Raw genomic sequence first — 24,550 nt, 5'->3', positions numbered from 1 at the left:
TGTAGGAACAAGGAATGATTTTAGGCTAGTTGCTTTAATATTTTTTGGTTCTCTGGCTGGAGCACTACAGTGTTTATTAATGTACCTCCCAAAGAAACATCACTAGGGACAGGCTCTTTGGTGGAAGAAGTTATCTTGTAATTTCTCCTAACTGTTTTGAACTTAGTCTATTTACTTCCCTGAATTTTTCTTTGTCCTGTGTGCAAATATTTTACGTTATGTTCTAGCTCTATCTACCATTTGTTTATTCTGCCTCAATCTCTGCCATGCAACTTCTTGTCATAGTTAAGCTAAGACTTGTAACTCTTTTTTCTGGTTTTCTTTTTTTCTGATTTCTTCAGCATACCTCACTTTATTTTGAGTTCTCCTTGACTAGCTTTCTATGTACTTTATCTCTGCCTGTAAACTTAGGAGAAAGACTTCAGTTATGCATCTATTTTAATTCCCAGTACAATTTAACAGCTTAAAAATTGCTACGTGATATTGCAACAATGGTATTAAATCCCAAGAGCCATATCTGAAGAATTCGAAACACATTAGTTGAAATGAAAATAATACTTTTACCCTAACTTTTAAGAATAGCAAAAGGCACCACAATTATTTTGATATGTAGGAGAGCATTCTTATCCTTGAGCTGATGAAAAGGCTAGCACGCCAGCTCATGACAACATGTGAACATTCTTGTCAATTGGATTAAATTATTGTTCCTTGATCAGAAAACAAATAATGAACAATATTAAAATGAAATGATCATAAATAGCTCCAAAGTTGAAGTCAGTATGAAATTCAACTTTCAAAAGGAAACTACTGACATACTGTACCAACATGGATTACTTTCCACTTGATAATTTCCTTCATTTTCTACATCTCTCCTAGAATAGACTGTGGAAATTTTTACCACGTATGCATCCTTTGTATGAACTCACCCAGTCTAGCCAACGATCCTGGAAAGGTAAACAATGAGAACCCAGAAGCTTTTAATAAACCAGATTCTCTAGTCACCTCTGAACAACCTTTTCCACTGACTAACAGAGGGGATGCAAAGCTATTCACCCACTGTCCTAACAAGAAAGCTTTCAACTGTTGGCAGAGCTGGTTTAGCTGCCCCTACTATCTGTTCAGAACTGATAACAACTCTAATTTATACCAACTAGAAAAATTTTGAAATAAAAATATTGTAAGTCTCCCCCAAGGTATTTGTATAAATTTTTACATATTTATGCACCTCTGTTGCTGGAAGCCACGTATGCTCACTGAAAGAACATAGAAACTTAGTGATTGAATTGATTAAATCACAAATTAGAATTAGAAATTGCTAATGATATATTTCCAGATACAGAACATAGGCAGTGTATTATCACCAGTGTAAAAATTCACTCTTTCACAGTGATCACTTACTCTCTTACGTGTGCATACCTTGTGCCATGCCACTCCTCACTAAATGACTGAACAGGACCATTCTTAAATTAGAAATCCAGATGCTTATTTACATGTAGCCATAAACTTACCCATACATGCAGAAAAAGAAATCAAGATATGCATGCTGTAAAGGTGACTCAAATGTGCCTCTAATAAAGGAACATGATATATCCAAAGCAGCCATCACAGAAACAATTACGATGTTTATCATCCACCTTTCCATTCATCTTAAGACCATGAGTCTAAGCCTTACTTAAAGCACGCTAATCTGATGTTGTTCTTACATGTTTAGTTTTATGTTCACTTAAATATTTTTTTCCCGTGCATTAGTTAATTTCCTGGTAACTCTTCACTTTAATGTGTCATTCTAGACAACAAAAAACATAGAAAAGAAAGAAAACAGAAAAAACATCCAGCAGCTTTCAAAGTCCAACTACAATTCATGTAAGATGCTTCAATCAGAAATAGATTGTCATAAAAATACAATATTTCACGGAAGACTAGTGGAAGGCATGATAGAGTTCAGTACTGACTAAAAGGCTATTAAGCTTTATGTAAACAATTTAGGCAATCAGTGTAGAAACCTAGGTTAGATTTCTGGCAGTGATTCAACAGGAAAGGAAGTATCCTAGAATGCCTCTCATGCTTATTGTGACATGATTTATGCATTGCATATGTTTTCACATAACTCAGGAGGACAGGGAAACAGATTTTGAAAATACAGGAATCCTCCTCCAATCATACAAACCATCAAGTATTTTTAAAATCAAACTTATATCCAACTATTTTATGGTCTTGTAACACACAGGCTTGTATTGCTCACACACAAGACAAGGCTCGTGAAAGATGAAAAACACTCAGGAAGGTCTGGACTTAACAGTAACAGAAAAAGACATTAATTGGTGAAAAGTTTTAGAAATGCAAGTTGTTAAGGAAGCTGCTCAGATTTATTGAAACAACAAGACTGAAACTTATGCAAACATCAAAGATTTCCCTTTTCATAAATTTGTCTCATTATAGCTTTCTGTGTTTTCAATAAATGAAACATTGAAAATATTTAAGAAATGGTTAATGACTTAACACCCTTGTGGCCATGCATTTAGCAAAACCAAGGAAAAGGCGAACCTCTGGTTGGGAACCCTCCAGAATTATTACTGTGGTGCTACTTGCCTGTACATTGTCACCATTTATTAATATTTCACTAGTGTTAAAGGAAGGTTGGGACGTATCAGGTATAGAGAGAAGGGTCTGTGTCTAGTGCAAGCCAAACAGAAATGCATGTACTGCTCAGTCAGAATAATTATCACAGCTGATAACCAACACAGTTTGTAATAGCAGCATGGAAGGAAATATCTATCTTAAATTAAATATACATCAAGTGTTTGGTAGTTCAAGAGACCAAATTGTCCTAAATGAGTAAGGAGACATATGAGTGTGTTTCCAAGGGCATAAGGAAAATCATAGAATCATAGAGTCGTTTAGGTTGCAAAAGACCTTTAAGATCATCAAGTCCAACCATTAATTGAACACTACCATGTCCACCACTAAACCAATTCAGGGTAGAGTAATAATTTCATGTTTCCTGGCTTGATGGCTGGATTATTTTTAATGAAAGTAAAAGCTAGGAATCATTAAGGTTGGAAAGGATCTCTAAGATCATCAGTCCAACCATCAACCAAACACCACCAAGCCCACTGAACCATGTCCCAAAGTGCCACATCTACCCATTTTTTTGAACACTTCCGGGGATGGTGACTCTACCGCCTCTCTGGGCAGCCTGTTCCAATACCTAACCACTCTTTCCATGAAGAAATTCTCCCTAACATCCAATCTAAACCTCCCCTGACGCAGCTTAAGGCCATTTCCTCTTGTCCTACCGCTAACTACTTGGGAGAAGAGACCAACACCCACCTCACTACAACCTCCTTTCAGGTAGTTGTAGAGAGCGATAAGGTCTCCCCTCAGCCTCTTCTTCTCTAGACCAAACAATCCCAGTTCCCTCAGCCGCTCCTCATAAGACTTGTGCTCCAGACCCTTCACCAGCTTTGTTGCCCTTCTCTGGACACGCCCCAGCAACTCAATTTCTGTCTTGTACTGAGGGGCCCAAAACTGGACACAGTATTCCAGGTGAGGCCTCACCGGTGGGCACAATCACTTCCCTGCTCCTGCTGGCCACACTATTCCTGATACAAGCCAGGATGCTGTTGGCCTTCTTGGCCACCTGGGCACACTGCTGGCTCATGCTCAGCCACCTGTCGACCAACACCCCCAGGTCCTTTTCGGCCAGGCAGCTTTCCAGCCACTCTTCCCCAAGCCTCTAGCGTTGCATGGGGTTGTTGCGACCAAAGTGCAGGACCCAGCACTTGGCCTTGTTAAACCTCATACAGTTGGCCTCGGCCCATCAATCCAGCCTGTCCAGATCCCTCTGCAGGGCCATCCTACCCTTGAGCAGATCGACACTCCCACCCAATTTGGTGTCATCTGCAAACTTACTGAGGGCACACTCAATCCCCTCATCCAGATCATTGATAAAGATATTAAACAAGACTGGAAATCTCAGAAAGTAGCTTCATTATGCAGCTTACAATATCAAGTAGGCTGCCCCACTCTTTCCAAGCCTATTAAGTTAGAGCTAAGTGAGGTATACACCTATGAATGGATATCAAGAGATTCAGACAGAAGCAGCAGGTTTGGACTTAGTCCACCAGTGCAAGAGGTGTCATATGTTTATTTACATGAGGCCAGCATTACTTGAAACTAAGCATAAATCATTTACCCAGCATTTTGCCTTTACCTGGGGGGAATAAAATCTCTCAGGAAAGTGGAGATGCTTTTCTTTATCTATAAACATATAAGTTGAACATAAAACCTTGCACAGTTTCTGATCTTCTCTAAAGCACTTAACAAAAGTGTGATTGATGAAATCTTGACTTAAACTATAAGCTCATGCATCTCTCTTATCAGCAAAATTAAAATCAGAACAGAACCCACCACTTTGCCTTACTAGCTTCAGGCAAACCACAGTTACCAGACTTACTGCTGAAAATACGATCCCACAAAAAGTATTTCAGGCTATGTGCACAACATGGCCAAGAAAGCATATTCTAGTTCTTATAAATGTAAGGAGACCTCTCAATGTTCAATAGCAAACAGTGGTCACCGTGTGACAACTGCTCACAAAGAGAAACTATATCACTTGATATGGCCCTATATGAAGTTCTCACTGATTAAAAACAAAATGCAAAGAAACAGATTATGCCCTTCAGAAATCCCAGAGGAAGGTAGACAAGATGCACAAGACTGGGCCAGTTGCCCCAGACAGGTTCACACAGGCAACATTATAACAAACCTGATCTCAAAGTGGCAAAATCAGAATTTGCTGCTATCTAACTGCAGTGGGGATGTCTTGGAGAAGACGTGCAAAGCCACTTGACAGTGCAGAACACCTCCAAGATGATAATGTGTGGACAGTAAGCTCTCCTGCTTGCAAAAAAAAAAAAAAAAAAAAAGGAAAAAAGACAGAAAAAAGCTACATGAACCCTTGATTTAAATCTGTCACCCTCAGCACACACTCTCTTTTGAAGAGATCCCAGCATCTTTAAGTCTGCTGACCAATCTAGATATCTGTGAAGGAGAAAAAGAACTAGAAGCCTAGAAGCCTATATAGGTTTAATTCTGACAACTAATTTTGAAGTAAGATCACAGAACAAAATAATCTGGGAGTTTTACATTTTTTAGTGGTTTTAATTCTTGTCATGGAATTTAGACAAGTCTGGAAATCAATGTTTGTCCTCTCTTTGTTTAAAAAACAGAGCCCAGAGCCAAAATATTTCCTATGCTGCCAGAAGGGAAAGGAGAAAAAAAGGACTCTCCCTGTTCTACAGCTATTAGCTCTGGAGAAGCTATTTGCTCCAGTTTGCGTTGGTACACACAGAAGATTGGGAGGGACCAATCACTCTCATTTTATAATTTGTGTTGCATTTTAATTTTTAGAAAGCGAGACTCAAGCAACCTGAGAGCTCAGCAATTCCAGCAGGGTTAGCATGAGTTCTCTCCTAGCTTGCTGTGTTACCCAAATCTGATCAAAGGACAAGGACTCCAGAAGCTTGTCCAGCTGTGGTTTTATAATGACACCATTAGGTTTTGCTCTATAATCAAGGTCCCTAAAAGTCTGTGTAGCTTCAGGCTTAATATCTGCGACAAGGTTAACTGAAATCTGCAGCAAGGATAACTACTTTAGCAGATTGTATCAGCAGGAAATATTTAAACACTATTTAAAAGGATTTTAAATAAGCAGATTTTATTTAACACTGCACTAATGCACTGCAACAGAAAATGATACAACAGAGCTGCTACAAATAAACATAATGCTTTTACCCTTACCCCACCCCCCTCCCTTCTAAATTCCCCAGATCTGTATTATTAAGTCCAATGAGTGTACCAGATCTTTCTGTCTGAAGCTGAAATACAGGAACGCCAGACTCAGACAGCCCATTTGCCCTTTGGTTTTGTGCCTGCTGAATCTGCATTCTGGGTCTGCAGAATTAATTACGATAGTACCGGTCACTGGCAATGTCAGTGTTGCCAATTCAGGTGTATCAAATGTACTTTCTTATATGCCTACAACTTTTAGAGGAAGGCAGCTTCTCCTGTAAGACTGGTGTACTCTGCCCTCTAGTGCTAGGTGCACCAATATATGTTTACTTAAATGCATACTCAGGCTAGAATAAAGCCTGAAGCAACAGGTGTTTTTTATATGCCTCCCTGGAAAACATGTTATTTCCTGTGCACCTTCTCAGCTGGATATGTTGCTAAACCAAAAATAAGGGGTGGGCCTGGAACTGTAGCATGGTATTGCCAGACCCTGGAATAAGAAAGAGGCATATCTCATTGGGTCACATGCAAGACATTTCAGATCACCAATTCTAACTGCAGAGAGATGAAGACTAACTTTTCAATGCTCACAATGGTGTTAAATAAGTCTCTGATTCACAAAAAAAAATGAGGAATTGTGACATTCAGAGTTATAATATACATAAATCTAGCACTAACATTGTATTGGATAGCAAACCGTTCTTTCCAAAACACTCTAGTGAAAGAACAGGCTGGGTTCATTTGGTATTTATATGTATTTCACTGCAACCTGGAAGATGGGAAATAAACACATAGCAGAGGACTACAGAATTTTTCTATTGTTTGTCCTCTAAGGCAAAAGCTGCCTGTCATCTTTGAGCAGGACCTAAAACAAAGGAACATAAGTCCTTAGGGTTGGAAATTGGTGTTTTTAAACACGATTATAGCTAAAAACTGTATGAAAAGTAACCATGAGAACTACATCTTAAAGCTAACATAGTAAGTATTTTCTTCTCAGTGATTCAGCTTCTTGCAGTTGATACATTTTATTGCAATTATCCTCTATGTACAATTCTGTGGATTTTCTTGTTCAAATTGTTTCACTCAGCAATTAGAGTACAATATTGATATTATGATGGATTTTACTTTTATTATCATGATCTATCATTTAAAACAAGCAGTAGTAGTCATAGGGATAAAAAGGACAAAAAGCTTTGCCAATTTTTTACTAACATAATAATTGTGCATGGCTGTGCATAGTGTGTACTATAATTACTACTGGTTTAGAGCAACATAAAAAAAATACAAGTACTAATTTGGGGTTCTCCCATTTTTTAAGTTCAGATATGCTAAGCCCTGTTTGCACAGATGTCAAACATCTGCCTCTTCCTCACAGAAAAACAAGGCTCCCATTCTATCCTGGTTTTGTAGGATCAGCCTTTCCACACTCAGGTCAAATAACAATTTGAATAAGCCAAAGCTTAGTTCACGGTCTTAGATAAAATTGTGAAGACAGCTCTTTCTCACCTTTTCCAAGGCTCTCCTTAATATTTTGCCCAGAAACCTAGTACAAAGCAGTCTGTCACAGTTTTTTTAAATTCTTTGGCCTGTAATTTAGGATAACTCTATACTCATTTAACTCAGTTGAGGATCTGCCCTTGCAACACAGTTGACAGGATCTCTTTCCTGAAAAACTGGAAATACTTCTTTCAGGTTGGCAGAGAAAAATAAGTTTCATACAGCTGAGTCTTAATAAGAATATCTTCCTTTTAAAGATTAATGATGAGAACCATTACATTCTGCTAGGAAAATTATAGGAACACAATTTGTTAACATTGTCAAGTATCTAGTGCTTCAGAAAATGCAGACATACACCCTCAATGCCAAGCGCAGTGTGAAGATAGATTTATACATTTTTTGTTTTCTAAGGATACCTACAAAGTCATTTTCCTTGTAAACATGTTAGGTAACAAACACCTTTTCTTAGTCCATCAAATGCTCAGCATTTAAGAGAGGAGTATTTTGCTCGAATCTTTTTTCGAAAGTTTCTTCACAACAATAAGGTTTCCACCAAACCAAAACTTGGCACTTGGGTCACATCTGATCATTACTGTCTCTGCTTATACTACACTTTTCTGCATTTATTAGACCACCTTTCTGCTGGTGGTATTGGCACCACCAGCTGAGCCCACTGCAGTATAATACTTTTCAGTATAAAACCCACCCTGTTTTCTCTTTCATCTAAGGCAGATGGGAAATTTTTGAGACTAGTTTAAAGAAAAGAGAAAATAAGAACAAATACCTTGCCTAAATTTAAAAATATGAAAAAAGAACTGCATTAAGAAATCTCCACATTTCAAAGCAGACACTTCAGTTTTGCCTGTGAGTGTTTGGAAGGGTTAAAAAAGAGTATTTTCCTCTCTACAGGAAAAATCAACTCTAATTTTCCTAAAATCAAAGCCTTTGTAAGATCTGTGAGAATTTGTGAAGAGTTTTGAAGATAACTGTACAAGCTTCTCCATCTCCTCACAGCTGCTAGTCATCTCTACAGAACAGTAAGGTATGCAGGTTTGGAGAGCAGAACCCTATTGTAATTGCTTTCCTGAGCTGCAGCTGTTGGTCTTGGTTATGGGAGCTTCTGCAATCTCATATAGAGGAACTGAAAGCATGAATACTGGGGCAGGGATTCACATGGCCTAAATTCCACCTGGGATCCTGGACTAAGTACTTACTCTTGGCTTGTCCCTACCCATTGGAGACATGAGGCTTTCACTAGAATTCAGGATGTGAAATAGCACCCGAACTGCATAAAGAAGCAATACCATATAAGGCAAATGCATGAAGGTAGGAAGCAGAAAAATCACAGACAGACAGTTAACAAAGGTGTTGCAGTACAGGGGCTGGCTTCATTTCAGTGCTTGATTATTCACGACACAGAAACCGAATTTGTCAATATGGGGAAAATATTTAAAGACACTAATGGGTTTAGTCTAGTCTACCCTTGATTGGCTTAGAGTAGACTTGGTAGTGTAGGTTAATGGTTGGACTGGATGATCTTAAAGGTCTTTTCCAACCTAAACGATTCTATGATTCTATGATAATGGATGCCTAATGGGTCCCCCTTTTCAATGTGGTAAAGTGTACATTTGCCATATGCGCTTTTAAAGGGTTTCCTTTTTAATTACAGCTCAACCCCTAGAGGAAACAAACACTGGAATTCCCATGAAAATCAATGAGTATTTCAAGCCTTCAACAACTGTCAAGATCAGAAACTAAGTTAACAATATTATTTTCAATTATGGTGTTGAGAAAACATATCCCTCCTCAAGTTATGGATTAATTAGTACGGGCCTAAACTGATCGCACTTTCCATGGACTGAAGTGAAAGTCAGTGAAGTACCAATTTTTAGACAGAATTGATGCCTTCCTAAAAAGACAGCCTTAAAAATATATATATATTTCAACAGATACAGCACTTCAAAAATCACAGAGAGAATCTATGACTTTCTGGTATAGACTATTGGTCGGGAACTCAGTCGTATAGTTATTAAATTAGGAAAATCACTTCGGTGAATGAATAGAAAACAGATGTCAGAGACAAGGAACTTTGTCTTTCTGTTTAGGGTCAATAACATATTATGTTGAGACAATAAGTCACCAACATCACCAGCATAAATGCTGAAAGGAAAAGGATAATATGGGAAACACCAAAAATGTAGGAGACACGTATAACACTGGGAAGTCAAAAGCTGCAACTTTTCACTGTAAAACCGTAACCCTTACAAAAAAAAAAAAAAAAAAAAAAAAAAAAAGAGGGAGAAGAAGATTATGTTATACCTCTTTGACCTCTAGCCTACAAAGAAGAAAACCTCGGGCTCTGAAAGAAAGCAAAAACAGGACAAATTAAAGGTATATGCAGATCTAAGCAAGATCTTGAATAAACCTGATTCAGAATGACTGGGATTTCTAGTGACCCAAATCCCAGCCTGCTGGCTCACATTGCCTCTTCCCCCTCAGGCAGAGTGAGAAACTGGCAGCTAAATAAAATGGATCCAAAGTAAACAGACTGATCTCCATACCATGTTCAGAATGACAGGCAAGAGTTGCTTTTGTACTATACTGCATAGGGCAACACAGTCTGATTCACTAGCCTTCTCTTTTGAATAAGCAAGATTCTCTGTTCTCTTTATACCTTACGTCTGCCTAAAATTTAATTGAAATCAAAGTTATGAAATGCTCAGTAGGACCAAACATATAAAATTTTCTAGAAAAAATATAAATAATTTCTAAATAAAGGCAACACGAGCTCTTCTAGGAAGCTTGTAAACCGGATGAGTTTTCCTCAGACTAGATTAGCTGAATGTATTCTGATGTATCACTCAAGATTTAGAGGTAGAACATGAGGAATCAAGTCCTGACCCTTTTTAATTTATCCTTTTCTATATTCTCAAATAGCAATTACAAAAGTTACTTGACCACAGTTTCTATCAATAAGCATCCATTTTGGCTATGAGTCAGAATACAATGAGACATGAATCTAAAACCAACCAACCAAAATTTATTATGGTGAACATTTCCTCAAATGTTTTACATCGCTTGTCAATTTATAATCCGGTTGCAGATGAACACATCAGTAAAACTATCTGTGATGAACTTTCAGTAATAATTTTAATAAGATTGGAAGCACAACTATTTGCACTTCAAAATTCTTAAGAATAGTGTTATGGTATGGCAATAAGAGATTAATGGAGATCTTGCAAAAAAAGATAAATGGCCCTACAAGAATACCAGAAAACTGGGGGGGATGGGGGAGAAATTAATTGAACCTATACTTTTGATAAATATTTATTTTTTTGCAGAAGAAAAATGCACACTAGTTTGAGCTGTCATTATGCTAACCTATATCCTATTTTTCATATTATTAGTAATACATAATGTGGTAGTTTATATTCAAAAATAAAACCAGAATGTATATACCTCATGTATTTATCCAGAAATACAGTAAGGTTACTATGGTTACGAAAAATCCATTACCTTTGAATACAGAATGAAAAAGTTTGACTTAAAGTCTGCACTATTTATTATAGCGATCATCAACAGCCTTCAGGAGGTTCTCTAACTGGATTCATTTTTCAGTGTCAAAACTGACCCACCACACCAGTAGCTTATGGCCTGTGCAAGGCAAAGAAATTTGAACTATATGAATTTTTAAATATGTTTTATACTAACTCAAGATGCAGAAATGGCTGTGAATTTTAAGGCCTTACATTAAAAAGAAAGTAGGGTCTCTTGGTACCCTTTTTCCCTGAGTTGTCCGATATGAAATGCTTTATTTTCACTTGTACCTACTACCATATACAAATTCTGATGGATCCAGAATAGTGCTTATGCTGTGCTACGATACTTCTAGCTCAATAGTTTGTTCTTTTATTTTGTTTTTTGTTGTTTGAATAATGTCTGAACAAATAACTTGGATGCTTCATTAAACTACACCAATTACATTAAAATAGGAAGTCAGATTTCCATGCCTCACTGTACTGCCAAATAAGTCATTTACCTTCTCTGTAATAGTTGAAGAGTACTGATATAAGTTGGTTATTGACACATTGCATAACTGTTATCAGAAGAAAATGGATTACTAGTTTATGCTTTCAGCAAATGAATTAAGCATGGGTTATTCAGCAGAGCAACACAGTGTCTCTCTAAGAAAGAATATTTAAGGAAGACAGTAGGAAAAACTATAAAACCTGTACATAACATCTTGTCTTCAACAGCTTACAGTTTACTTGTTTTGAGCGCTAGATGATATGAGATCAAAAAGTTATAAAACCATTAAAAAGATGACTTGGGTCCTGTGACAGAGGACAGCACAGCACAAGAGTTAGCTACACCATGGCGACATTAATTTCTGAGAGTCCCAACAGAGAGTTCTATGCAGGATTCTTTAAAAAATGGATCCCATCAGGGTTTAAAGTGCATCCAGCCCATTTAAAAATTATTTTTCTTTTCCTCTGAAGTAAGAAGGGGTCAGTCATATAATTATTCATAGCAACTGATACCCATCTGACATGCTACCTAGCAGAGAACTCACCTTTTACAACATATTTAGTTCCATTTCCAAAGTAAATTGGTACTCCGTCCATATATAATGTATATTGTGTAATAATACCATTTGGTGTTTTGGGTGGGCTCCAACTCATCAGCAGGAACGTGGGAAAGGATATTGCTGTGGGTGATTGCACATCTTCAGGGGCTGGTGAAAAAAATGTATAACATTATATTATATTATATTTCCACAAATAATAAATAATTTCAGTGAGCAGCTACTACGAGAATGATTTTTGGTAAAGCTGAAATTTCAGAAGAGATTTAATGCTTGCAACATACCAGCATTGTGAGAACTCTCCTATTACATGTGAGGTTTCCTAGCCAAACAGAAACTTCTATGAAAGACAAGGATATACTCTTTGCTTTTTAGGAGAAAAATTATGTTCATATAATTCTATCTTTCCAGCTTGATAACAGTGAGCAAGGAGGGGTACACGATTTTAGTACAGTTTTTAGTTACAGTTTTTTTAATACACTTTATTTTCTCTTCCTTCATGTCTTTTATTCCTAACTACAAAGTGATCATTCTTTCTAATCACAAATGCAGATGCTGTATTCTTAGGCACTACCCCTTATTTCAGACTTTTCATAATTCAGTACACTTAGTAATATTTGTTTAGTGTAGATTTTATGTATATAATATACTGGAAGTTGGCAATGGATAATAATTTAAAAGCCGAGTTCTCTCACCATTCCAATGAGTTATATGCTAGAAGCACAAGCAATCCCACTGAATATCGCAAGGGGAGCAGAACTGGGGCCTTAGTCTGGGAGGAATATCTTGTAATTTACAAGCTCTGTGCTAGCAATTTAAAACAATAACTAGCAGTGGCTGGCAATGTGAAAACAATATAAAGTAATGAATGTTTCAATAGGGAAACAGGGATAGCTGGAGGGTATGATATGGTGTCTGTCTTCTGTATCATCAATTTATTGTTACTAAGAGCATGCAACAAGAGCATCCAAAAATAGAAACTCCACACATTGACTTTTTGTTCAATTCTTCTGAGGGATAAAACACATGTTCCCCATGGCTTTATTTGATCTCTGGGAAAGAAAAAATAAAAAAAATCTATTCTTGCCTAAACATTCCCAATATGACAGCACATCTGAGAACAGTGGATGTTTTTCTCAAACACGTATAAGAATTCCTGCTTTATTCACTAAACGGGGAAAATAAGACATAAACAATTTATTTTTTAATTACTGTATTACACCAGAAAGAAATATACAGTACTGTATTTCATGTTTACGTCACAGGGTCCATTAACTATTTGGCTGTCAGAGGCTACACCCTTGCACGGATAATGCCACCAGACAAAGTCAGTCAGTTTATTTAGAACTTCCAAGAGGCGATAATTGGATTTTGATTTGATTGGTGCTGCTGGCAGTTGTTAACACGTTCACATCAAAACACTGTTCTAGCAATGTTAGACTGCAATCTTCAGGACTGTCCTCATCAGGACGATGCCTTGCATGACTACCTGCTTTGGCAGCACTTCAACACTCCAGCATTCTTTTAATCATTATGGTTGTAATTCACGTAACTTCATGCTAAAATTTTATTTGTTTTATTGGTACTGTATTACTACCTAGTTTACATGAGAAGCTAAAACAAAGAACTCTGGGAGGGAGGGAATTTTGAAAACTACTCCACATCATGGAAGATTAACTACCATCCTATAAATATGTGTCAAAGTCTTCATTATTCTACTGGTGTAAATTTGGAGTAACTGATGATTTTAACTGGCTTAACATAGCTTTAGGATGATAGAACCAGGAGATGTGGACTTTATGTTTAATTAAGAATGGAGTTAGATATGTCACAGATATTTTGGGAGCATTTGCTCCAGTAATTGAAGTGTATGACTTATCAGCATACTCTTTAAAGTCAGAAGTATAATGTATTTTCTCTTTCTTCCTGCTCTAGTTCTTAATGTAAGCATAGAAAACCATAGAAAGCGTTAATTTACACTCACAACCTTTAAGTTTGAGCACAACAACATGCAGAAGTGTTTAGAAAAAAAAAGAAAGGAAAATCTGAACAGTGATTAATAAATAACTCAGTTGGCATTTGGAGGTTTCATCACACTAAAATAATTGTTGCCTATTGCTGGTGTTTAGCAGTTAAAAGAAACCATGGAAATCAACCGTTTGATTCTCAATTTCATACTGTGCCATACAATCAATTCTTTTTAGTCAGACTGTCTCTAGATTTACTTCTGAGCCATAGTAAAATGAGGAAGCTTTCATTAATCTTTCAGATGCTTCATATTAATGACAAGGCTCTTGCATGAACAATGTAACAGCAATTAAAAAGCCCATTAATCTGCATTACAGCTATTAAAGATGCATGTCATTAAAGGGTATGGAGTTTGATTCATTTTCGCACCCCCCCAAAAAATGGAGCAATTATGGTCTGGCAATGCACTTTGTCATCAAATTAGGTTGGGGTTTTCCAGCAAATGGCTTTGCAGCATTTAGCTCTTCTCCTGTTTTATTATTCATGACTGAAATGTGGAAGTCAAGACCTTTGAAATTACTTTACCTTCTTGTGGAGTGGAGATGTTCAATGCATGCAAGCTCTCAGTACAGCCAGCCAAAGTGCAAGCAGTTAGGGTTACAGCATAGCTTGTGAAGGGATGCAAGCCTGTCAATACACCTGCAACAGAAGAAAGCAAGGTGTTATGCATGTACAGTGTACAGACTGATTACATACATACACAGGCAGAAGTAAAAAAATTAAACTTTTCTGTTACAGGCTTCCACTGTTACAGGTGGAAAAGAAAAATGATTTTAAGGTTTCATTCCTATTATACCGTGACTTAAATTTTGCAAAATAAATTGAGAATAAATGGTATTTTATTCTATTAATACTAATGATGCAGCTAAGTTTCTTTAGTTATGCTCACTATAACAGATACTACTTCAAAATTGAGGTGTACATTTTAATATAACAATGACAATAAAGCAGTGTTTCTCTTAGTCCCTACCTCACAAAGGTTTTTCAGTTATTCATTTTGTTTTTCCAAGGAATTTTTACTGTCTCCCAGAACAAAATTTTTTTAATGCTTCCTCTCCAATGTTGCCCCTATTCATCCATAAACTGAAATCTCTTTTTTGTATGAAACATCCCACTTGTGTTCCATTACTTCAGTGGCAGCAGGTAGACTATATACTTGCTATACTACTACAGTAACATAATTCAGGTGACACAGCACCCAATGGTTTACAAGAAAAAAAGATCTGTAATCTTATGCTTTTTCATGTCCTGCTTATGTTAGTGAAGAGAAGTTGCTAGATTTCCACATGTCGATCAGCTCCTTGTCACAGCGAATGCAACACATCACTGCTTACCACTTCAGGAAGTTCCACAATATTTTGAACTGTGAACAGAAGGACTACATAGAAAAAATGTGGATTAGTTATTTTCAGAAACATCGGCAGTTCCCATTTCAAAGTAGGTCCAACAATAAAGTAATATGGAATGAAAATGCAGTAGTAATTAAAAGAAGTCCAATTCACGTCAAGTTTTATTTCAAACCATGTTCTCACCTCAACTCTCACAGCTTTTAGTAAAATCAATGAGGTGTTTTGTAAAAAAAAAAAAAAAAAAAAAAAAAAAAAACAAAAAAACCACACCACAAAAATTATAGCAAACTATGTTATTTCGGAACTGTTTGACACTGGGATTTTGCAAAGCAGCTTCAAAACCAACAGTACCTCAGAGAATCATAATTTTTGGCCAACCATCCCATAGAACAATAACACTGCAAACCCCCTGTCATGGCTTAGCCCCAGCCAGCAACTAAGCACCACGCAGCCGCTCGCTCACTCCCCCTACCCCAGTGGGATGGGGGAGAGAATTGGAGGGGTAAGAGTGAGAAACACTCCTGGGTTGAGATAAGAACAGTTTAATAATTGAAATAAAGTAAAATAGTAATGATAATAATAACAATACAATAATGATAATAACAATAATAATATACAAAGCAAGTGATGCACAATGCAATCACTCACCACCCGCCGAACGATACCCAGACAGTTCCCGAGCAGCGATCGCTGCTCCCCAGCCAACCCTTCCCAGTTTATATACTGAGCATGATGTCATACGGTATGGAATAGCCCTTTGGTCAGTTTGCATCAACTATTCTGGCTGTGCCCCCTCCCAGTTTCTTGTGCACCTGGCAGAGCATGGGAAGCTGAAAAGTCCTTGACTAGCATAAGCAGTACTCAGCAACAACTAAAATCATCAGCGTATTATCAACATTATTCTCCTACTAAATCCAAAACACAGCACTATGCCAGCTACTAGGAAGAAAATTAACTCTATCCCAGCTGAAACCAGGACACACCCTCAAGCATTACATGTACATGAACAGGTAGAAGAAATTAGTCCTTATTACTTTTCGTTGAGTTACTACATAGAATGCAGCATAGCTTTGTGTTTCATTAAAAAATGTCTTTTTTCCCCCACATAAGCCCTTTATACTCACAAAAAGGGCCTGAAGAATTTGATGCTGGAAGTTAACAGTTACAGCATAAATATATTCTTTTCTGAGTAGGACAATCAAAGTCTGTGAATGTTTATATTGTGTTTACTAACAGGTGTGTTCACATGGAAGATATGAGATTAGCTTTCACTGAATTAGTAGTGATTTTGTCTTTTCTTGTAATTAATCCAAAAACTTCAAAGGTTGGTATTGCAATGACCTTTCTATTTGAATTCTCTGAGGTCCAGTTCTACTCATACACATAAAGAGATATTCAGAAATTGTCACATTTACTTCAGATTGGTTTTAAACTAAAACCAGTTGATCAGAATCCACTCTCTCTGGTTACAGTTTTGATTTTCCAAATCCTCAGTTAACAGTGGAAAGCTGTAGTGACATCTTACTACCTAATGTAAAGGCAACAGGAAAGAAAAAGAATACTGTGTCAGCCACCACCCAAGTGGTGCCAGTAACCTTCCTGTGATGGAAGGAAAATATTTTTAAGAGCATTCAAAAAGCAGAAAAGAGGAAATAATAATGTTTTAAAGCTTTACTATCCCTGTAAAGCAGGAATATTGGAATCTAGAGTAAATTCTTCAGCACAGAGATTTTGTCAGTCAAAAAACCATCTTTTTTGCAGAATACTTAGTACAAAGCACTTATTTCCAGATCATAGAGGGTTAAACACAGAAAAGTGTAAAAGATACTATTGGAATTACCTTCAGCAAATAAACACATGCAGAACCAAATCCTATAACTGTGACATTTGCAAGTTCTCGGTCAAGAGGAGTATGGTATAGCGTATATGCCATCTCTCTATTCACTCTGCTGTGCTTTAGGAAGCAATTTAGTTTTATTTGTACATTTAGCACTTGTAACATTTTTTTCTCATGAAGCAGTGAATTAATGCTCCTTGCATTTCCTGATGGAAGACATTCTGTGGGGTCACCAATGGCTTCAGGCACTGAGAGCTGCAGTAGCACATATCCAGAAAGATGCCCGTAGCTGTAGAAGGTTTGGATTGGGCTGTTTGGTTTACTTTTGACAAAGTACAAAGGTTTTATATAAAGCACCTGCCATGCAACAGAGTGTACATTGCATAGGTAAGTTTGTGAAGGGTAGTGTGAATCTGGGAAGAAAAAAAAACCCCTACAAACAAAACACAAACAAATAAACCCTTTTGCAACAGGAGTTTATGTTTAAAAAAAGTGTATTCAGCAAAGGCAGCAACTTAAAAAAGAATTCATTCATTTCCTAATTGATGTTTTTCCTTCATATGTACTGTTGCACTATTTTCTTTCAACAAAGAAACAGATGTGCTGCATAGGTAGGCAATAGAAAGTGCACAGATTTTATTTACATACTTCAGCAAACTACTTTTTTCTCAGCTGCCAACCTATCTGTTTGGCCAGCATCCACTGTAATCTGTTCTCCTTCATTATGTTAATCTGTGGGCGGAAAGATTTCTGTCATCTTCAAATCGCTTGTACAGCAATGGTAAACACCTTGGCCTGTCTGTAATTGGACAGGTGTCTGCATTGGTGTCACCCGGCTTTTAATTCAATTAAAGAACTGGCTGCTCTGCTCTCATTACCCACTCATTTCCTCTGCACTTTTAGTCAGTCAGTGAAATTTACACTCAGTGCTTGACTATCTTAGAGTACAAAGTCAGCAGTCCCATAGCAAAGATCATCACTGATACACGTGAATTAATTTATAGCACAGCAAAATAAATTTTGCAATAAAAAATAGCCTGTGATCTAATGAAGTTGGTCGACAGCTTTAAAAAACTTTCCCTAACTCCTCAATTATCACACTCTCAGACTGGCATCTCTTGCCTATACCCAGTAACTGCTGATCTGATAAGACTCCATCAGGCTTTCCAAGACAGGATGCTAACAAAGCAAAATTTGGCCATAACCACCCTTGCTTATATTCTATTAATGTTAACAGAAGAGAGGTAGATAAATTGTCACTTTTATCAGGAGATAGAATTAGAGGCATCATCAATATTTAAGAAGAGGGTCAGCCTCCTACATTTGGGATATGAGTCCCATTCATTCAGCCTGCCACTACAGACCAGCTGAATCCATCTAGACTTAAAATTTACATCACAGACTACGTACCAAGCCTCAAAATCCACACAGGGAATCAGAGGCGGTAAATCATTCTAACACACCACTCCTATCTGCCCACTCAAAGAACCTTTGGAAATAAATTAAAGTTCTAACACAGACATTTTGACACAGTGACCCCATGAAACTGAATAATGTCATTTGTTAAATATGAATGTAAAGTTAACAGTCTAAAAGAGTGATCTGGAATCACACCTAGAACATTAAGCCCACTTTATATGCAAAACTAGTATTTAATTTTCTATACTTTTATTTAAATGATCTTTAATTATTTGCAATATTTAAAGTTGAGCTTTAGAGTTGTGTCAGAGAGAAAATGCTAGGTTCATTCTTGCAGATAAGGGATAAAAACATTGACATGGACAGTACAAAAGGGTCGACATTGGATTTATGGTAAAATGGATGCAGGGACTAGTCAGAGTTAGCTGCATCTTTATATCCACTCCATTCACCATTCTAATGCATACAATATATAACAATATTAAATATCCAGCTTCTTCCTTTCACTTCTCCATAAACCAGACATTTCTTTTGTTCAGTACATCTAAATGGGAGGTCTTGTATATTTAGGTAGCTCAGCCAGATTCCACAGTATTCTGGCAGATTTTGAGTGGAAAAGCAGTACTTCTCATCAAAGAAAAAAATCGTTTTACCATTAAGGTACAAGGGCTAATATTCTGTTCACAAACACTGAAAAAGAGATTCAAAGGCAATTATAGTATTTTAACAATTTCCTCATCCAGTTAAAAGACTTTTATGAAAGCAGCTGCTTCACTGTTCCAATCTGTCATCCTGCTTTTTCAGAAAGTTGCTTCAGAGATGAAAAGACACACTTGCTTATGGTAACTTACAGAGCTTTGACTCTGCATAATGAATTGGTTAAGCAAATATAAATTGAGGTCAGTTTCTAAAAATATATTTATTGAAGGAGCATTCTCAAAAACAGAACTAAACCCACTTGCCCACACACAACTCACACAAAAAAGCTATTTAATCTTACAGGTGTAACACAAATATTAAAGTTCTTTTCCTTACTTCCCCAAAAAACCACACTCAACTAAGATGGTGGAAGAGGACAATTTTGTAAGGCTCATTCAATTTTTTCTTTTTACAGGTAAATTTAGCTAATTTTAATCATAACCAGGCACTTTGTGCATCTGCAGCCTGAAAACTCAGCTCTGCTACTGAACATTAAGATTCCCAAAGTCAACCACATTGCTTACCCTCACAAATTCCATTTGTTTCACAAGCTGAGTGTATTTTTTGCCAAAGGGACTTTTCATTGCCAGATTTTTTCATTGTTTCCTCCCTAACACTCTACTTCATAAGGACCTATTTTGAAATACATATACTGCAATTGAGACAACACTTGACCTTATAGATTTACCTTAATGCTTGTTTAAGCTCTTAAAAAAAATTACCAAATCTCTCCTCCCCAAACCTAAAGACTATTTAGCCAACTTGAATGCCTGAGGTCATACAGCATCTGTCTAACAAAGTCACTTGTGTGTCGAGATGCATCATTGCCACAGTACACTTAATCATAGTCCACTGACCAGAAAAGGAAGTCCTCAAATGACTTTGTGTTTTCGACAGATTGTAGCAAAAACTGTTTAAGTACATGTGTCTTCTACATATGCATTTCTGGACTGAAAGCCTGTGCACATCAATCTGTCACATACATCTGCATTTTTAAAGCATATTCTACCATAAGTGTAGTACGAGTCATAAAATTTTGAAGAATTATTGAACAAGAGGGCACCTGTTCCAGTTCTTTGGCTTATTAGAACAAAAAAAGGTTTACTTGAGTTACTGAATTTCTGTGGCTTGGAAGACCCTTTTTTTCCCCAACAGAAAAAGGTCATAACGAACCATACACAAGCTCCACTGGCCTTGAAGATGCAATTCAGGTTGCAGTGGTTCAAGGAAGCCCGTTACATTCCCCATAACACAGGGCACCTTTCTGGCTGCTTTAATTTGCAGAAAACCTTAGCCCAACAGTTCAATTTTGCACCAAGAGTTAATTCACTGCAGAGAGCGTTGGTTCTATAATATCTATCACTGTTACTCTTGATCTTTCCAGATAACTTTGTCAGTGTTCATTTTCTGCAGGATGATTATTTTAAAAGTTTGCAGAGAAAGAAAGACTGTTAACTTTTCTGCAAAATTTTTTTGAGTATGTGTATAAAACACATTAATAATCCTTTCCGTCCTCACAAACATTAAGAAGTTGGTTTCTTTTTATTATTAGAAGTATTGGTATGTAGCTAAGAGTTGATGTAATTTTGATAAAATGCTCAGATTTATTTAATCAGACAATTTACATTTCATATGAATAAATTTATACAATGGCATTGGACTGTAAACAAGATTCATTTAGGTCTAAATCAAGTTAGAACCTTAATATTGCAGAATATTAATATCATTTATGTTTTAAAATGCACATATTGAAAAATATGCTGCTAGTCTGCTAAAGCCAGCTAAATGAAAGGAGATACAAACCTACATTCTGCCACTCTGATTTAGAGTCATTAGGAGCTCAAGCACCACCTGACAACTCACAGAAACCTAATGGGCATAGACAGATCTATTGGCTACCCTACATTGTATTAGCTGCCGCACTCAAACAGGCATCTGAGCAGGGGCTCAGGTGCAGCTTCTGGTATACTCCTTCAGCTCCTCCCACCCAGAGAGGCGTGCGTATATGTGGGTGAGAGACACGGAGAGACCAAATCTCCTTAAAACACCCAGAGGGACAAAACAGGCCAACGACGAGCATCGCAGCCCTCAAGACAAGGATCTTGCTACGTGATACCCCTTTGTGTCAGAAGGGTGCATACAGCCTTCCAGATCTTGCACACCATGGCATGCCACTGTAAAGCACATACCATCGTTCTTCTGGCTGTGGGAAATATTTAGATGTTTTCTGTCATTTATCTGTGCTTCTGAACAAAGGCTACTTCTACAAAATGATGATAAAGAGAATTTACCTGAAAATGACAACTATCCTTGTATTTAAGTGTGGTTCAAGCATGTGATGAAGCAGCTCTTGAAAACCGTATTTTCAATACAAAGTTCCAGCTTTTATTATTTTAAATGTTTTGTCAGATTTTAGTTGTAAGTACATATAAGCTAAATATACCAAACCTGGTTAGTACATCGTGACTCTTTGTTTCTTCATGAAATGTTTTAGAACATTAGAAATTTGTCCCAACCTGGAGTATGGATTTGGGAGTCTTCCTAGTGCTCTGGCCTATATGTCTTTACATCAGTTTGTTTGCAATTCTTTCCTGCAAATTTACAAAAAACTCATTAACTGCAGCATCTATGGGAGCATTTTGAGTGTAAAATATTTAAGGAAACCAAGAGCTTTCAAGTAATTTCAAGTGCGTGAAAGTAATATCCAAGTAATTCATTAATAATTTCACGTGACAAACTACCTGGGCTGTGGTAAATTGCTTACGGACCCCATGCAGATCAAAGTACCCCGAAGAAAACAACATTGTCTAAGAGCCACTAGGCAGCAAACTCTCATTTTAGTCTAAGCCTGTCGGCACAGGCACTCCCCAGCCTGTGACATGGCCACCCTCGGCTCCCAGTCTGAGGGGAGTAGCCGGCCCCCGCTGCCCCCAGCTGTTGCCCCAGGCCTTGTGGGGCCCATAGCAGCACGGTGAGGCCTGGCCCTGGGGCTGTCCCCCCGCAGGCCCTGGGGCTCCCAAACCGGTCGCAGGACCTCAGGCTGCTTTGGCAGCACCTGCTCGGGCCTGGCAGAGCTCTCCCTGGGAGGGAGGACCTCTCGGCTGGCGGCGTTTCCCTGAGCACGGGCATTTGTCAGTCGGGCAGCGAGCTTCCCCTGGCCCTGTGGCTCCGCCAGCAAGCCCGGGCCTATCAGCCTGTGGCAGGAGGCCCCGTCTCCTCTCCGAGAGACTCCCTAGCTAGAGCGCTTTCAAAGCCAAGGCGCAGCCGAGCCACTTTGATTAACCATATTAAATCATTAAATTAACTTTTCCTGAGATATTCATCTGCCGAGCATAAAAGACTAAAAGGTGAAAAGTAATTATAAACACGTGTCAAGGGAAGGAGGGAACATTCAGGGCATTCAGAGGGGAAGCTGTCGACAACAGTTTTCTCGTTATCATGCATGCAGCCACAACTTCAGCACTTGGCTGTTGCGGCAACGACGCAAGCAGGATGAACTGCGAAAAACATACAAAATTAAAAAGAGGAGTCTGTAATATGAATACGAAACGTTTGTGAATTCTTTTGCAGGATATTTTATTTAAATATTATTTGCAGCTTTTGCTAGCCTTCTTCACTACCCGTAATTGGGAGCTGGTAAAATTTAGAGGCTTGTGGATCTCCTGAATTCTACAATGAGAGCGACCTGAATTATAAAGTGTTTTTCCCTTATGTGCCTGACAAGAGAAGCATCAGAGGATTGTGGTCAGTGGCACAAAATCCAGTTAGAGGCAAGACAGCTGTGGTGTACCCCAGGGGTTGATACTGGGGCCAATCCTGTTTAACGTCGTCATTAATGACCTTGATGATGGGGAAGCACCCTCAGCAAATTTGTGGATGATATAAAAGGGCCACTAAGATGATAAAGTAACTGGAGCATGTCTCTTATGAGGAGAGGCTGAGAGAGCTGGGACTGATCAGCCCAGAAAAGACAAGGGTGATCTATCAATATGTATAAATACCTGATAGAAGGGAACAAAGAAGGAACCGGACACTTCCCACTAATGCCCAGTGACAGGACAAGACTCAGTGGGCACAAATTGAAATGAAATTACATTAAATCCCACCCAAACACAAGAAACCACTTTTTTACTGTGAGCACGGTCAAACAATGGAACAGGCTTCCCATAGAGGAGTATCCCTATCTGTGGAGATACTCAAAATTCAACAGAACCATGGTCCTGGGAAAACTGCTCCAGCTGACCTTGCTTGAGCTGGGGGGATCGACTAGATGATCTCAAGAGGTCCCTCCCAACCCCAACAATCCTGTGATTCTGTGATACTATGGATTCCAAAAGAAAGTAGAAATAAAAGCTGCTCACAAAACACACAGAAACAGTGTGTTCTAAGGCTTCTTTCATTTGTTTAAATACTGATTCTAATTTATATTCAAAATTTTGACGGCAGCATAGTAACAGCATGTAGAATGCACTGGAATGCAGCGTAAAGCAACCCAGCCTTTCAGAAAAAAAAAAAAATCTCTGATATGATGACCTTGTACTTCCTTTATTACTCTGCTGAGTGTGATTGGCTGTATCCAAAGTGTATCAATGTTGTTATATGTTTTTTTCTTGAAGGCAAGATGGGCTAGCGCAGTATTCCTTGAACCCCAGAAATTTACACTCTAACTTTATACTCTCATTCTAGAATACAGATCCTGAACACTGTGTTGAAATAAACTACCTTATCCAATAAACTCCTGGCTCAACAGTCAGAACCTCATTTTAAGGATTTAAATCTGCTGAATATTCCTTTCTTGGATGAAAGTGAAAAAACAGTTTGATATTTTGAAGATTACAAAGGTCAGATTTTGAAGGGTTTTGGTTTCTGAGGAGTCAGAAATAGGCATTTGAGACTATGGGATTATGCTCATTTGAAGACCTACTTTACGTGTAATATTTAGCTCAGCTTTTCTTCTTCTTGACAAGGGTACAACAGGTTCTTCTGAATTTGACAGACACAGGATAGCCTTATGGGAAATGGGCAAAGCTATTAATAATTTTTTGTTACTGTGCTCCAGTTATGACTCAGGACCCTACTGCACAGAACAGATCATGGTAATTGTTCAAAAGAATTTACAGTCTAAGTATAAAAAAACCCCACAACAGATGGGTATAAAAAGGTGCAAGGAGAAAAATAAGTTAAAGGGGGTTGTCAGTCCCCTCAGATATATTTGCAAGCAGCAGATTAAGCGGTGCCTAAGCTTAACAGTGAATGAAAATTTGAAGGAGGGAGTGGAAAAATACCAGAGTTGCTTCATCAATGATCCCACTGAGAGCTGTGGTGCTTTCCTCTCTCCTGCTG

The 24,550-nt window shown here is 37.8% G+C and overlaps 1 protein-coding gene across 1 annotated transcript in view; it reads right to left on the bottom strand.

Moving 5' to 3' along the window:
- USH2A (usherin) overlaps window positions 1-24,550 on the bottom strand; it is a 398,473-nt gene that overhangs the window by 211,377 nt on the left and 162,546 nt on the right. The window contains exons 30-31 of the mRNA XM_075707636.1: window positions 14,429-14,542; window positions 11,864-12,025 (exon numbers count right to left, since the gene is read on the bottom strand). Of these exons, the coding sequence (XP_075563751.1) occupies window positions 11,864-12,025; window positions 14,429-14,542 (276 nt within the window). The remainder of the gene's footprint in view (window positions 1-11,863; window positions 12,026-14,428; window positions 14,543-24,550) is intronic.

Source organism: Pelecanus crispus, chromosome 3 (genome assembly GCF_030463565.1).
Source record: "Pelecanus crispus isolate bPelCri1 chromosome 3, bPelCri1.pri, whole genome shotgun sequence".
Taxonomy (NCBI): domain Eukaryota; kingdom Metazoa; phylum Chordata; class Aves; order Pelecaniformes; family Pelecanidae; genus Pelecanus; species Pelecanus crispus.
This window is presented reverse-complemented; position numbering and strand designations above follow the sequence as displayed.